This window comes from Nicotiana sylvestris, chromosome 10, assembly GCF_000393655.2.
Source record: "Nicotiana sylvestris chromosome 10, ASM39365v2, whole genome shotgun sequence".
In the NCBI taxonomy this organism is placed as follows: domain Eukaryota; kingdom Viridiplantae; phylum Streptophyta; class Magnoliopsida; order Solanales; family Solanaceae; genus Nicotiana; species Nicotiana sylvestris.
Window position 1 is genome coordinate 40141727 of NC_091066.1, and position 14655 is coordinate 40156381.

Here is a 14655-nt window from a genome sequence, read left to right on the forward strand (position 1 = left end):
ACAACTTAAGGAGTTTGAATCTCAGTTTTGGGATGATTTGGTAAAGTTTTGAGGTGGTTTGAATTGAAAATTCGAAGTAAAGACTGAACATGAAAAAAATGATATGTGTATCATTTGTGTATCACATATGTATCATATTGGTATCAATTATGTATCACATGTATATCCATATATACCTGTGTGTGAGATACATGCGTGATACAAAACCAGTCCAAATCATCTCCAATCTTCCTCAAATTTTGTATATTGACTTATCTATATATTTTCAATGAATTTCAACTATACCCATTGAAAAAGTTCCTTTTTTGTTTAGATTTTTGGAATATTGTATATATTTTTGTATTTCATAACCTTCCGTGAAATTTTCTTTCCGTCTTTTATCTAGTGTTGCTAATCACGCTTAAAAATATAGAAGGTGATTTTTGCATGTGATTTTTTGAGAGAAAGAACCCTATTATTTGGTTTTTCAATTTTTGTTGGCTAGTTTTAGTAAGTCTATGACTAATGACTAGAGGTTGGTAAGTTGAGATTTATTTGAGACATTTGGGTAAGTTTTCCTAAATTTTATGGGTTCAACTTTTAAAGTTTTAGCATTGAACCCATTATATTTTTAAAGTTATGGGTTCATATCCATTATTTTTGTAATTTTAACATATAAAAATTTACTCTGCATCAAAAGTTATGGGTTCAGTTGAACCCATTGATACTACGCTATATCTGCCACTGGTTCACATAAACCCATGCTTCTCTCCCTAAACCTTGTATAACAATGTAATATTTTTTAAAATTACTTAAATATATATGCGTGCACCCATGTTCAAAGATTCTTATGATGCAATAATTATTGAGTGCACCTCTATAAGTGAAATTGGCGGTTCAAATCCCACTCCGGACGGTCTTGTTTTCGGCACGAAGTATAGATATATAAGTGAAAAATATTAAAATTTCAACAGCAAATATACATACATATATATAACCGGCGATTGCAATGGAGTCCTCGATCGTCAGGGTGTGTTTGGTAGGGAGGAATACATTTTTTGGAAAATACTTTTCAATTTTTTCATGTTTGATAGGCTTAAATATTTTGGAAAATATTTTTCTCATGATCTCATTTTCGTCCAATTGAAGGAAAATATTTTCCCTATCAAGAGAAGGGAAAACATTTTCCAAAGCTCTTTTTCAACCTTCCTTTCCTTATTCCCCATCCGCACCAATCTACCCTCACACCCCAACCTATCCACTTCCCACCGCACCCCCACCCCACCCTCACCCCCCTCCCACCCACCCTCACCCCACCCACCCAACCCTACCCAAAACCCAATCCTGCCCCACCTTTTTTTATGTTCAAACTATATTGCCTAGGCCTCCAGTTGATAAACTTGAAAACACAAAACCAAAAAAGACAAATAAAAACATTACTTACTATCAAGACAATAAGAGAAAACACTAAAAATGACAAGCAATTTGTTTCTAGTATTAAATTTGCTTTATAATTTATGATGTAGTTAAAAATATTTTCTTTCATTTCAACAAAATGAATATTTTCTTTCATGATGTAGAATTTTTTTTTCATTTCAACAAAATTAGTACTTTATTTTTATGTTATAAAAAGAGTACTTTCTTTTTCAAACAAAAAATGAGTATTTTCTTTTTAGTTATGGAGCACAAATTTCAACGTTATTTTTGCGTAAAAAGTAAAGCAGCACATTAGTTCCTTTGGGTTTATGTGAATTGTTAGAAGAATAATTAAATTCTTTGAAGAAAACAGAGTCCTGAAAACGTTGAATATTTTTTTTTTGGGGAGGGGGTGGGGGTGGGGGGACACATGAAACATGGGGACTTGGGGGAAGGGACTGCGGTGAGGAGAGTAGCATAAAAAATATTTTCTACTCTTTAACCAAACACTAGAAAATATTTTTCGGAAAAAGTTTCACTCACCATCCAAACAAAGAAAAATAAGAGATAAAACCACTCATTTTCCATGAAAACATATTCTAGGAAAATATTATTGCCTGGTGCTTTTATTGGCATAACAACTCCAACCAAGTCCTCTTGTACTAGGGTTGACTTCTCACAGTTCTACCTTTGACACCAACAATAGATAGGAACATAACTGTCTCACCATGTTCTACGTCCAACTCACGTACCACTTGAATCAATAAACAATCGAACCTTTGGGATCTTCTTCAACCCCAAGATGTGGTGAGCCGAAATCAAGGTGTCACACAACTCTGATAAATAAGAGCTCTTGGGAGTTATCAGCCTATTATCCTGGCGTGTCATTTGATTCATTGAGCGAGAGCCCTTCCACACGGGACTCCCAGATCACTATGACCAACTTTTGTCTCTGTTCGACCAATATATATGTGTTGTATCGTCTTAGAAGTCAACTTTTTTTTCTTTAAAGAAAAAAGAATTTCTAATTATAAAAATATTATAAGTAACCAAACTTTTGTATAGTTTCGGTTTATGTATTTCAAAAAATATTTAAGAAAATCAATATCCAAAATTCACACAAGAAAATATATATTCTGACTCTCCAGCTCTGAACCCTCTTTTGTGATGGGAGGAACAATCAGGGGCGAAGCAATCCTCTGGTAAGGGTGGTATATAACGTATATAAGTAATTGATCATTGCGTACATAAGTAAAATATTAAAGTTTTAAAGGTATATAACGTATATTGCACACTCTTTGTCAGTAATTTTTTTATTTCTTTCAAATTTGAACACCCTTGAAAAAATTCCTAGCTTCACCACCGAAAACAATGAGCATTAGTAGTTAAACCTGCTATATCAAACGTTGTGCTTCAGTAATTAATATATCTCCACATGAAAAATATAAAAAGCAAATCTTTATATTCAAACAATAAAATCGTAGACAAGTCACAAGCAAAGAGGTATAAATGTTCATTCACTCTATAGCGCTGTCCAGCTAGTTTCAGGACCTCAATTCCCAAGCCAATGAAATTAGCATAGCTCAGAAAATACAATTAGTGTCGGCTTGACTTGCATGTCAAGAAGCAAAATTTTCCAGGAGAAGTACGAGCAAAAATTAGCCACGCAAACAGACTGCGTGTAAATCTAGGCGTATTTAGGGAAGGGATATGTGTTCACATGAAATCATGCTCCTTTCCCTTAATCATGTATAATAATGTTTTTTTTTAAATTACTTAAATACATGTGCGTGCACCTTTGCTCAAAGACTATTATGATGCAATAGTTATTCGGTGCACCTCTATAAGTGAAATTGGCGGTTCAAATCCCACTCCGGACGGGCTTGTTTCCGGCATGAAGTATAGATATATAAGTGAAAATCGCTAAAATTTCAACAACAAATATATATATATAAATATATAAAATTTTGAACCTATAATTTCAAAAGGATAGTGAGTTCATGGAAAAAGACTATAGTTAAATCCGTCTAATGTAAGTGCATTCATCCTCTTGAAATCTTGGATCCGCCAATATTAGTGTATTTGGCACGAAATGGAAAAATGAGAGATGGAATTTATTGGCACAATACTAACAAGGACAAGAATATCATAATCTCTGAAATTTCAGAGCTTGTTAATTGATCAGCTATTTAAACCCATCGATAGTGTCTCCAAATAAACACATTCTCAAGTTTACAAAAGAAAAAAATATGAACTTCCTCAAAAGCTTCCCCTTTTATGCCTTCCTTTGTTTTGGCCAATACTTTGTAGCTGTTACTCATGCTGCCACTTTTGACATTGTCAACCAATGCACCTACACAGTCTGGGCCGCGGCCTCTCCAGGTGGAGGCAGGCAGCTCAACTCGGGCCAATCTTGGAGCATTAACGTGAACCCAGGAACAGTCCAGGCTCGCATTTGGGGTCGAACCAATTGCAACTTCGATGGCAGTGGCCGAGGTAATTGTGAGACTGGAGACTGTAACGGGATGCTAGAGTGTCAAGGCTATGGTAAACCACCCAACACTTTAGCTGAATTTGCACTTAATCAGCCCAATCAGGACTTCGTCGACATCTCTCTTGTTGATGGATTTAACATCCCCATGGAATTCAGCCCAACTAATGGCGGTTGCCGTAATCTTAGATGCACAGCACCTATTAACGAGCAATGCCCAGCACAGTTGAAAACACAAGGTGGATGTAACAACCCATGTACTGTGATAAAAACCAATGAATTTTGTTGTACAAATGGGCCTGGATCATGTGGGCCTACGGATTTGTCGAGATTTTTTAAGGCCAGATGCCCAGATGCTTATAGCTATCCACAGGATGATCCAACTAGTTTGTTTACTTGTCCTTCTGGTACTAATTACAGGGTTGTCTTCTGCCCTTGAAATTGAAAGCTGCAAAATTATGACTATGTTATTTGTAGTTTGAAATATATAAGCTACACATATAGTGCTAAGTAATATTGAATAAAAAGAGAGTGACAAAGAGGAGAGGGCCGTGGGTCAGATTCTCTTGTTCGCTGTTGTTTTTGTTGCATTCTGGTTTTAAGAAATAAAGAAGATATATATATCTACTAAATTATTAAATGAGTTAAGCTTCATTTAGACTTGTCTACTGAAATCGAAAAAAATATGAAATGGGTTGTGTTGTGCAAGAGAATTGTCGATCACAAAACAAATGTTATGGAATTTATACAAGTTCTTAAAGTCTTCATTTTCGTGGCTAATCAAATTATGCTAAGGAAATTATGTACTGGACCTATGTCAAACAAGTTATGAACGGTACTAAAAGAGTAGCTTTTGCCCTCCGGTAAAGAATTTTCAAAAAGAAGCATTTATATTTTCATCATTTTATGGTGAGTTGGTAGTAGGCATCCCACTTAGAGCATCTCCGCATTTCTCCAAAATGCAGTCAGTTTTTGCCGAAATGTGGCTCTAATTCTCCCCCATTTTTTGCTGCAAAATGGGGATGAATAGTGTTACTCCAGATTTTGAGTGACACTATTCATCTCCTCCATTACTATTCATCTGAGTTGTCACACATCTTTTTTTTCCACCCTTATTACGAGGTTGAGTTCGACGAGTTTTTCTAATTAAAGTGACATTTTGAGAAAAGATTATTTATTATTTAGAGTCGTCATTTGGAATTGAGTTTTGGTGTTCCAAGCCACCTTTTATTTTGAATCCCTTATCAAAAGGAAGATTTGACTCCTAATTTATGCTTTACGAAAACAGAAGACCTAGTAAGGAATTCTGTTGACCGAGGAGAAGGTGTAAGGCACCCCTCGAGTCCCTTGGTTATAGCACGATCGCTTTTATTGACTAATGTAAGGCTTAAATTAATTTTTGGCTATTCTTATATTTTATTGATTATAATTTGCCTATTATCACTTAATTAATTAGTATATTTTATTAATTATTTTGGCCTAGATGCGGTATGCACACATGGCACGTCTTTGAAGCTAGATATTAAACAAAGGTACGGAATATAAAAATGGCTAAAACATAATAATTTTAAATTTAAAGGCATCGAGACGCGGGAGTGCGCGCGTGATCCTTTTATTTTTAAGCATATCAATTCAAGGTTCTGGTGTGAACACATGAGCTAATATTTAAAATACGTCTAAATCTTTTCTATCATAGTCAAAGTATTTTCCTAAACTAATTTTAGATTATTGCAAAGTCATGAAGTATGAAATTTATTGTGGAAGAAGTGTAAAATTTGACTACTATTAACAAGTTACTAAATATAACTCAACATTCTGTCTCAAAATTAAAATTCGTTCCCACTATAGCTAAAAGAACTAACAGACAATGTTAAGGAAGCAAGCTTATATTATAACAACCTGACTGGTCGTTTTAAGTTCTACCGCGTCGTTCGTCAGTTTGAGGCCATGAGGAGCTTCACTTCAGGTATTATAACTTGTACGCGTAGTCGGAATTGGAACCCGGGGAGTTCGGAGTTGATTTGGAAAGATAATTCTCATTTCGAAAGCTTAAAGTTGGAAGAATATGACTAAGGGATGATTTTGAGTAAACGACCTTGGAAGCGGGATTTGAAGGTTCCAACAGGTTCGTATGATAATTTCGGACTTGGGTGTATGTCCGAATTGGGTTTTGGATGACCCGGGAGCATTTCAGCGCTTATTGTGGAAGATAGCATTTTGGGAATAATTTCATAAAATTGGGTTGCAATGCATTTTAGTGTTATCGATGTCCGTTTGGGATTCCGAGTCTGGAAATAGCCCCGTATGGTAATTCTGGTATTGGGGGCGCGACCGGAAGTGGATTCGGAGGTCCGTAGGTCATTTTGAAGTCGTTTGGCGAAAGTTAGAAGTTTGAAGGTTTTTGAGAAGTTTGACTGGAAGTGAACTTTTTGATATCACGATCGGATTCCGATTCCGTAAGTTGGAGTAGGTTCGTAATATTAAATATGACTTGTGTGCAAAATTTGAGGTCAATCGGACAAGATTTGATAAGTTTCGGCATCGAATGAAGATGTTCTAAGTTTTAAAGTCCATCAAGTTTGAAAGTGTGATTCGTGATTTTAGCATTGTTGAATGTGATTTGAGGCCTCGAGCAAGTCCGTAATGTATTTTGGGACGTGTTGGTATGATTGGATGGGGTCCTGGGGACCTCGGGTGGATTCCGGGTAGTTAACAAATCGATTTGGACTTGAAGGAGGAGCTGAAGGGGGTTCTGGTTGCTGGTGTACCCACTTATGCAGAAGCTTCGCCACAGAAGCGGCCCCGCAGAAGCGAGGAAGTGAACCGCAGAAGCAGCTGGAAGTGAAGGGTCAGAGGCCGTAGGTTCAAAGGAATTCCCGCACCTGCGCGATCGCAGATGCAGTCTGGGTGGCGCAGAAGTGGACTGGGGCAGCTGGGGGCTTCCCGTAGAAGAGGAATTGGAACCGCACCTGCAGAACTGAAGAAGCGGTCAAGTGAGCGCAGGTGCGAAGGTTGCTGGATAGAAGAGGATTTTATAAACGGGATTTGGCCCATTTTTCTCCCATTTTCAATTGGTTGAGCGATTTTGGAGAGCTTCAAGGGGAGATATTCTTCAAGCATCTCAAGGTAAGTTGTTCCCACTCATTATAAGTCAAATACATGGATTTTATAAGGATTTATACATGAAAATCTGTAGAATTTGTAAGTTTTAGGTAGAAGACCTAGAATTTGTAGTTTTGGATTTTGGCCACGATTTTTGGGTATGAAATTGAGAGTAAATTATATATTTGAGTTCGTGAGGTTGTGGGTAAACTTTATCTTCGAAATTTTTTGGAATCCGGGCACGTGGGCTTGAAGGCAATTTTGTCAACTTTTCGATCGGGGTTAGAAATTGTTATAGATTGGATTATTATGAGTAATTGAGCATAAATTAATGGGTTTGCATAATTATTGGCTAGTTCTGGAGCGTTGTGTATCGATTTGAGCCTTCGAAAAGGTGTGGAATGCCGGTTATGGAACTTCGGAGAGAGGTAAGTCTCATTTCTAACCTTGTAAGAGGGAATTATTATGGGAACTAAATTATTATGTGCTTCTATTTATGGGGGCTACGTATGCATAAGGAGATGAGAGTCCGTACGTAGCTACTAGCTATGTCTATGTCTGGGTAGTTTTAGGCTTACATCATGCCTTGTTGATCTTGTTGTTAACTTATGTTATTGTTTGTCCTGAGAAGAAATAAAATTAGGGTTGCGTAATAATTGTGTTGAAAGGAATTTGAATTGAGGAATTTAAGATTTTAAGAGTTCCCATTAAACTTCGCCTTTTCGAAGAAATTGAGAAATTATTTTGATAGCTTAAGAAATCTAGGTGCAACCGCGTCGCATGTATGTTTCACGAGCGGAGTAATTTTCGTTAAAAAGTTTCAAGTTGATTTTTCGATATTTTGAAAAGGCTCAAGAAAGAGATATGATTTAAATATTAAATTTATATTTGACCACGTCGCATGTATGATTCGCGAGCGGGAACCGCATTGCAGGTATGATTCGAGAGTGGGGGAATAGATGCATCTATGGTTCGCGTCGTTCGACCTTCGACAGTGCACAATTTACTTTTATGTTGGATCAGACCGTACGCCTCGGTATTTCCTATATTTATATATTATTCTCATGGAATCGTGCATAACTTTTGGCTAGAAGCCAGTGTATCTGAGAGGTTTTTCCTGATTTGAGTTATGACAACTCCCTTAATGAAATCCACTATATCTATATATATGCTCCGGTTACGGAGGGAACTTGCTAGCTGAGAGCTTGAGTAAAATTATAAAGAGGGGAATCGTATCACGTATTTTATACTCGTTTATTTCATATATTTATTCTGTTTCATATTTATTCACTTCATTACTGTACCCGACATTATTGGACCACTAGTAAGTATCGAAGTCGACCCCTCTTTACTACTTTTTCGAGGTTAAACTGGATACTTGTTGGGTACGCGTTATTTTCGCTCATACTACACTTGCTATGCATTTTTGTTGCACATGCTCATGTATCTTTAGTAGCCTAGTGGGCGTCGCGGCATGGTTAGTACGGAGACTTTGGTGAGTTGCATCACTCGAGACGACCCGCAGCCAGCAGAGTCTCTTTTAGAGTATTGTATCTTCTTTCTGTCCAATTTGTATTCCGGGCAGCTATTGTATTACATTTTATTCCCTAGAAATTGCTCAAGCACTTGTGACACCGGGTTCTGGGATGCATAAGAGATTATTCAATGTTGAAAATTTATTTAAGATATCATTATTTATTCGGTGAAGTTCATTGTTTATTGTTTAATGTAGGAAAAGAGATGATTTCAGAAATGCTAAAATGAGGATTTAATTAACTTTTTGGTGTTGGCTTGCCTGGCAGTGGTTTCCGGCACCTTCACGACCCTTAATGGATTTTTGGTCGTGACAATATGGTATCAGAGTACTAGGTTCACGTAGGTCTCATGAGTCATGAGCGAGTCTAGTATAGTCTTGCGGATCAGTACAGAGACGTCAGTACTTATTTTCGATAGGCTACATGGATGTTAGGAGCACTTCCCTTCTTGATTCTTCATCGTGTGGTTTGATTCCTTTGAGGCTTATGCCTTTGTTTCTTTTTTATTTAATCTTATGCGACGGGAAGCGCTTGCTATCAATTAAGAATTGAGGAAGTGTAATGGCACTATAGATGCGGTGCGGGATGTTTCCCCCTGCATAGTCTATTGGACTATTGTCGTCGCTTTGCGGAAGGATGTTCTGTCATTTCAGCTCAGTAATTGCACTTCTGAGAGCTTTGAGGCTATGCGCAGATTGCTATGATGCCCAATATTGATGTGATGGTAGGATGCTTGCCTATGTGTGGGGGCAGTGAATGACTCGAAAGGAGGTCTACTCAGTGCGCGATTCAGAAATTCAATATTCTTATTTCCGGCCGAGGAAAGACAATCGGACTATGAATGTTCAGGTTCCGATTAATGCAGTAACGAAATTTGGTATTTTCGAGCGTGGTGGAATTTTCACCAGTGATGTGGTGTCGTCATCCTTGACTGAAGGCGTTGAGTTTGCGGTGTTATGGTCTTCTACAATTCGCTTTGGGGCAGGATATTGTGAAATAGTATTGGAGAAGAGGCTGTCAGAGATTGCAGGGTGCGGTGGTTCTAGATTGAATCGGTGTTTCTAATATTGACGGCTCAAGAAAAATGATCTTCGAAAAGGTTTAAAGTTGGTAGCGATCTATCGATTCAAGTGCTACAGGGATGGATTTTGATTTAAGACAACAGCTGGGCAATGAAGGATGAGGAAGAACATACGGTAAGTGTCATCCGGTGGTTAAATTTCTAGAAGGCCAGGTGTAAGAAACGAAAGTTGAGTAGTGGCTTAAGGGAGTGAGTCTGACCAAAGTGGGAGAGTGGCAGAGTAGCATATGGGTTCAGTGGTAGGATAATCACACACCTTGAGAAAAGTTTAGAGTGATTTGGGAACTTTAGTGGACAATGATTGAGTCTACGAGCTTAATTCTAAATGTTGGCTATCATACGACGGAGGATTTAATGCAATGGGAAGGATTTGCTTGGTATGAAGAAGGATACAACATGACTTTGAATTGGAATGGTAGCTTCAAGATAAGTGGGAGAGTCCCACCGCCTACGATTGGAATGTGTGGTTATCTACTTGTGAGGTTTCTTGTCATTGGTGTATCGGTGGGTTATTACGACTAGGGGAAAAGAAACATTAGTGGGGATTTGAGAAAAGTATTGAGGAATGTGTGCTATATAGGGCCTTATCGGTTCATATGCTGGCAGAGCCTTGGAGTTGATTATATTAGGGACCAGGTCAGAGTGGGTGGCTCTCAACAACGGTCTAGTGAATTCAAAGATTAAAATGCGGTGCCTAAGGGTTTCAAGCCCGCGATATGGTTAATAATCGAGCTTTTGCAGCAGATCATGATAAGAAAATCAGAATGTTCTATGATATTTTCAACTTGCAGTCTATCATTTAGAGGGATGGGAGAAAATGACTTCGGATTCATAGAGGGATTGTCAGAATGGGTGTACCAATTGAGAATGCGAATATGCGCACAAAGAGGGAGTGAGATGGTTCGTGGGATTTGAGATAGTATGATCTCGTGATACAAGGTCACTCAGGATGAGTGCAGATTGAGTTGTTATGTGTTGACCAGAGCTATTATTATCTCTAAGGCAAGTTAAGGATAAGTTAGAAGAAGTCAGATTGGTTAGCCATGGTTGAGTTGGCATACTGGTTGCAGTAATCAGTACCTTCAGCGTGATTAAGTTATGCATGTGATTTGTGGCGGTACGCGTGAGGCTTGACGGCTACCATAATTGATTTTATTTGGTAGTATTCAAGTATTATGGTCTGTTATGTGTAGGCGGATCCCAAAAGAGTTATGGTGGTTCAGACCACTACTTGAGGATTTGAATGTTCTACGGTTCTAAGAAGTTACTGGCGTGTTGCTTTGGTCCTCTTGGAATGAATTCAGTAAAAAGTTTCTAGGTGATGAAGTGTTTACCCTATTAGTGGTTCAGGAGTTATGATGAAATTCTTGTACCATCACATATTGGCATGTTAGGTGCAGTGAGCGGTATAAAAACTGAAAGTGAGGATCAAGGTTGCGGTTCAGTGTTAGCAAGGGTGTCATGAGCTCGGATGAGCAGGAAAGGGATTTGAATGTTTAGAGTAAGCTGGTATTGTTTTTAGCATCACATGAGATCGGTGTTTTGTGAAACGCGCTTTGCATCCTGGTTATGGCTTCTTGATTTGCTTTATAGCGTTAGTGCGACCAGTGGTATGGATGTGCAGACTTGTTATCTGGTGTGGAAGGTCGTGGGAGCGTGTCTCACGGGAATATTGTATAAGTGTGACATGTAGTTACTTGATTCATTGAAGATTTAAACCAAGTGTGAAGATTGTGGTAGTACCACTAATTTGTGAAATTATGCCTGGAGGGCACTCGCTTTATTGGGTTGTGAACTGTTGAGGTTTGCTCCGGAAATAAGGGTTGTTCTTGTGAGTCATGGGAAAAAGAGGCTATTATGGACCCTTGAAAGGTTATTAGCATAGTATGGTGCGGTCAGAATTGGCTCGAGGTCGATGGGTGGAATTAAATATGAATATGGGCTCTGCATTAGGCCAGATGTGTTCATTTTAGCAATGCGTTCCTTAGGGAGGAGTATTCGGACGTTGGGTGTTATTTCATCTTTAGCTATTTCATGTAATGCTATATTGCCCCATGTGAGTTGTGAGACGACCGTTGAGGTTCCGCGTAGCGATGATGTTATGTGAGTAGGATGACTCTTGAGATTCAGATCATATATCGCACCTCAGTTGTGCTTGAGTTTTGTATTTTATGGCGCTATATGTCTCCCCAGCGATGGTATTATGCCCTTAGCGTGCTTGTGATCGATATTCGGTATTTTGTAGTAATAAGCAATTTAGCTCGGTGTGTATTTCCTTATGTGAATTTTATGTGTGGATCGGGTGGCATGTCGCCACGGGTAGGTTGTTTGGATCGGGTTGCACACCGCAACAGTATGATGTTGAGTACAGTTTTCTATATCCTAATTTTTGTGTGTGTTTTGTTTCCCATTTTCTGAGGAAAGTTCATATTAGCTGCGTGAGTTGAGTAGTCCCTTCCAGAGTTTGTTTCCTTATGTATCACATTCAAGTTTGTGGCGTATCAGCACATTTTGGCATCATATGAGATTTTTGGTCATGTCTGGGGTGGCTTATTTCCTGAGCAGCTTATACTGGGTGAGACGAGATTGTTAGATCTAGGATCAGTGCAATCGGATTATATGAAGTATATTAAGGAGCAAATACTATTATTTGGTTCAGAATGAGGTAATGATTCTCGTCAAGAATATAGATTCAATGATTTGTGGACTCGGTAGTTGGTTATGAATTTCTACACACCTCTTCTGTTGTGGCGATATTGCAGAAGCTGGGACCAGACTTATATATATCATGGGGTGCATTAGGAGCCTCAGATTCGTGGAATTTCGGCTATTATTATAAGAGGATGTTGTTATGGTCATGTGAGCTATGCAGTGCGTGGTGTGGATTCAGTAAAGGTATGCAATCATGTATCGGTACATCGTGTAGTGATTGATATGGTGTTCGTATGTTGGAAGCAGGCCTGACAGAGAATTCCGCATGTTGGAATTGGGTTCTAAGCTTATTTGTTCGAATAAAAGAGAATATTTTCAGATTTGCTCGAGCTAATGTGCTCAACTTGTGGTAGCACGGGTAGGTGCACGAGGTGTTTAACAGTGATTTCAGACAACTACAGTACAGTTCTCAGCACGTTCGAGGATGAACGTATGTTTAAGTGGGAAAGAAAGTAATGACCCGACCGGTCGTTTTGAGCTCTAGCGCGTCGTTCGACAATTTGAGGCCATGTGCAACTTCACTTCAGGTATTATAACTTGTACGCATAGTCGAAATTGGAACTCGGGGAGTTCAGAGTTGATTTGGAAAGAGAATTCTCATTTCAGAAGCTTAAAGTTGGAAGAATCTGACTAAGGGATGATTTGAAGTAAACGACCTTGGAAGCGGGATTTGAAGGTTCTAACAGGTTTGTATGATGATTTCGGACTTGGGTGTAAGTCCGGATTGGGTTTTGGATGACCCGGGAGCATTTCGGCGCTTATTGTGGAAGATAGCATTTTGGGAAGAATTTCATAAAATTGTTGCAGTGCATTTTAGTGTTATCGACATCCGTTTGGGATTTCGAGTCTGGGAATAGCTCCGTATGGTGATTTTGGTATTGGGGGCACATTCGGAAGTGGATTCGGAGGTCCGTAGGTCATTTTGGAGTCGTTTGGCGAAAGATAGAAGTTTGAAGGTTGTTGAGAAGTTTGACCGGAAGTGGACTTTTTGATATCGGGGTTTGATTACAATTATGGAAGTTGGAGTAGGTCCATAATATTGAATATGACTTGTGTGCAAAATTTGAGGTCAATCAGACGAGATTTGATAGTTTCGTCATCGAATGAGGAAGTTCGAAGTTCAAAAGTCCAACAAATTTTAATAGGAGTGTGATTCGTGATTTTAGCATTGTTGGATGTGATTTGAGGCCTCGAGCAAGTCCATAATGTGTTTTGGGACGTGTTGATATGATTGGATGGGGTCCCGGGGGCCTCGGGTGGATTGTGGACAGTTAGCGGATCGATTTGGACTTGAAATAGGAGCTGAAGGGGGTTCTGGTTGCTGGTGTAACCGCTTCTGCAGAAGCGGCTGGAAGTGAAGGGTCAGAGGCCGTAGGTGCAAAGGAATTCCTGCACCTGCGTGATCGCAGATGCCGTCTGGGCGGCACAGAAGCGGACCGAGATAGCTGGAGGCTTCCCGCAGAAGCTGAATTGGAACCGCACCTGCGAAACCGCAAAAGCGGTCAAGTAACCGCAGGTGCGAAGGTCGCTGGCAGAAGAGGGTTTTATAAACGAGGCTTGGCCCATTTTTCTCCCATTTTCAATTGGTTGGGCGATTTTGGAGAACTTCAAAGGGAGATATTCTTCAAGCATCACAAGGTAAGTTGTTCCGACTCATTATAAGTTAAATACATGGATTTTAAAAGGATTTAAACATGGAAATCAGTAGAATTTGTGGGTTTTTGGTAGTAGACGTAGAATTTGTATTTTTAGATTTTGGCCATGATTTTTGAGCATGAAATTGAGAGTAAATTATATATTTGAGTTCGTGAGGTTGTAGGTAAACTTTATTTTCGAAAAATATTGGAATCCAGGCACGTGGGGTAGAGGGCAATTTTGTCAACTTTTCGATCGGAGTTAGAAATTGTTATAGATTGGATTATTATGAGTAATTAATCATAAATTAATGGGTTTGAATTATTGGCTAGTTTTGGAGCGTTGTGCATCACTTTGAGCCTTCGGAAGGGCGTGGAATGTCGATTATGGATTTTCGGAGTGAGGTAGGTCCCCTTTCTAACCTTACAAGAGGGAATTAATCTCATAGGTGAACTAAATTATTATGTGCTTCTATTTGTGGGGGGCTACGTACGCACGAGGTGACGAGAGTCCATATGTAGCTACTAGCTATGCTTATGTCCGGGTAGTTTTAGTCTTACATCATACCTTGTTGATCTTGTTGTTAACTTATGTTATTATTTGTCCCGAGAAGAAACAAGATTAAAGTTGCGTAATAATTGTGTTGAAAGGAATTTGAATTGAGGAATTTAAGATTTTAAGAGTTCCCATTAAACTTTGCCTTT

The 14655-nt window shown here is 38.8% G+C and overlaps 1 protein-coding gene across 1 annotated transcript; it reads left to right on the forward strand.

Annotated features, from left to right (window-relative positions):
- Window positions 1-3598: 3598 nt before the first annotated feature.
- Window positions 3599-4476, forward strand: LOC104230534 (pathogenesis-related protein R minor form). Its single transcript, XM_009783368.2, has one exon. The coding sequence runs from the start codon at window positions 3645-3647 to the stop codon at window positions 4323-4325; it is 681 nt and encodes a 226-aa protein (XP_009781670.1). The 5' UTR covers window positions 3599-3644; the 3' UTR covers window positions 4326-4476.
- Window positions 4477-14655: the final 10179 nt, after the last annotated feature.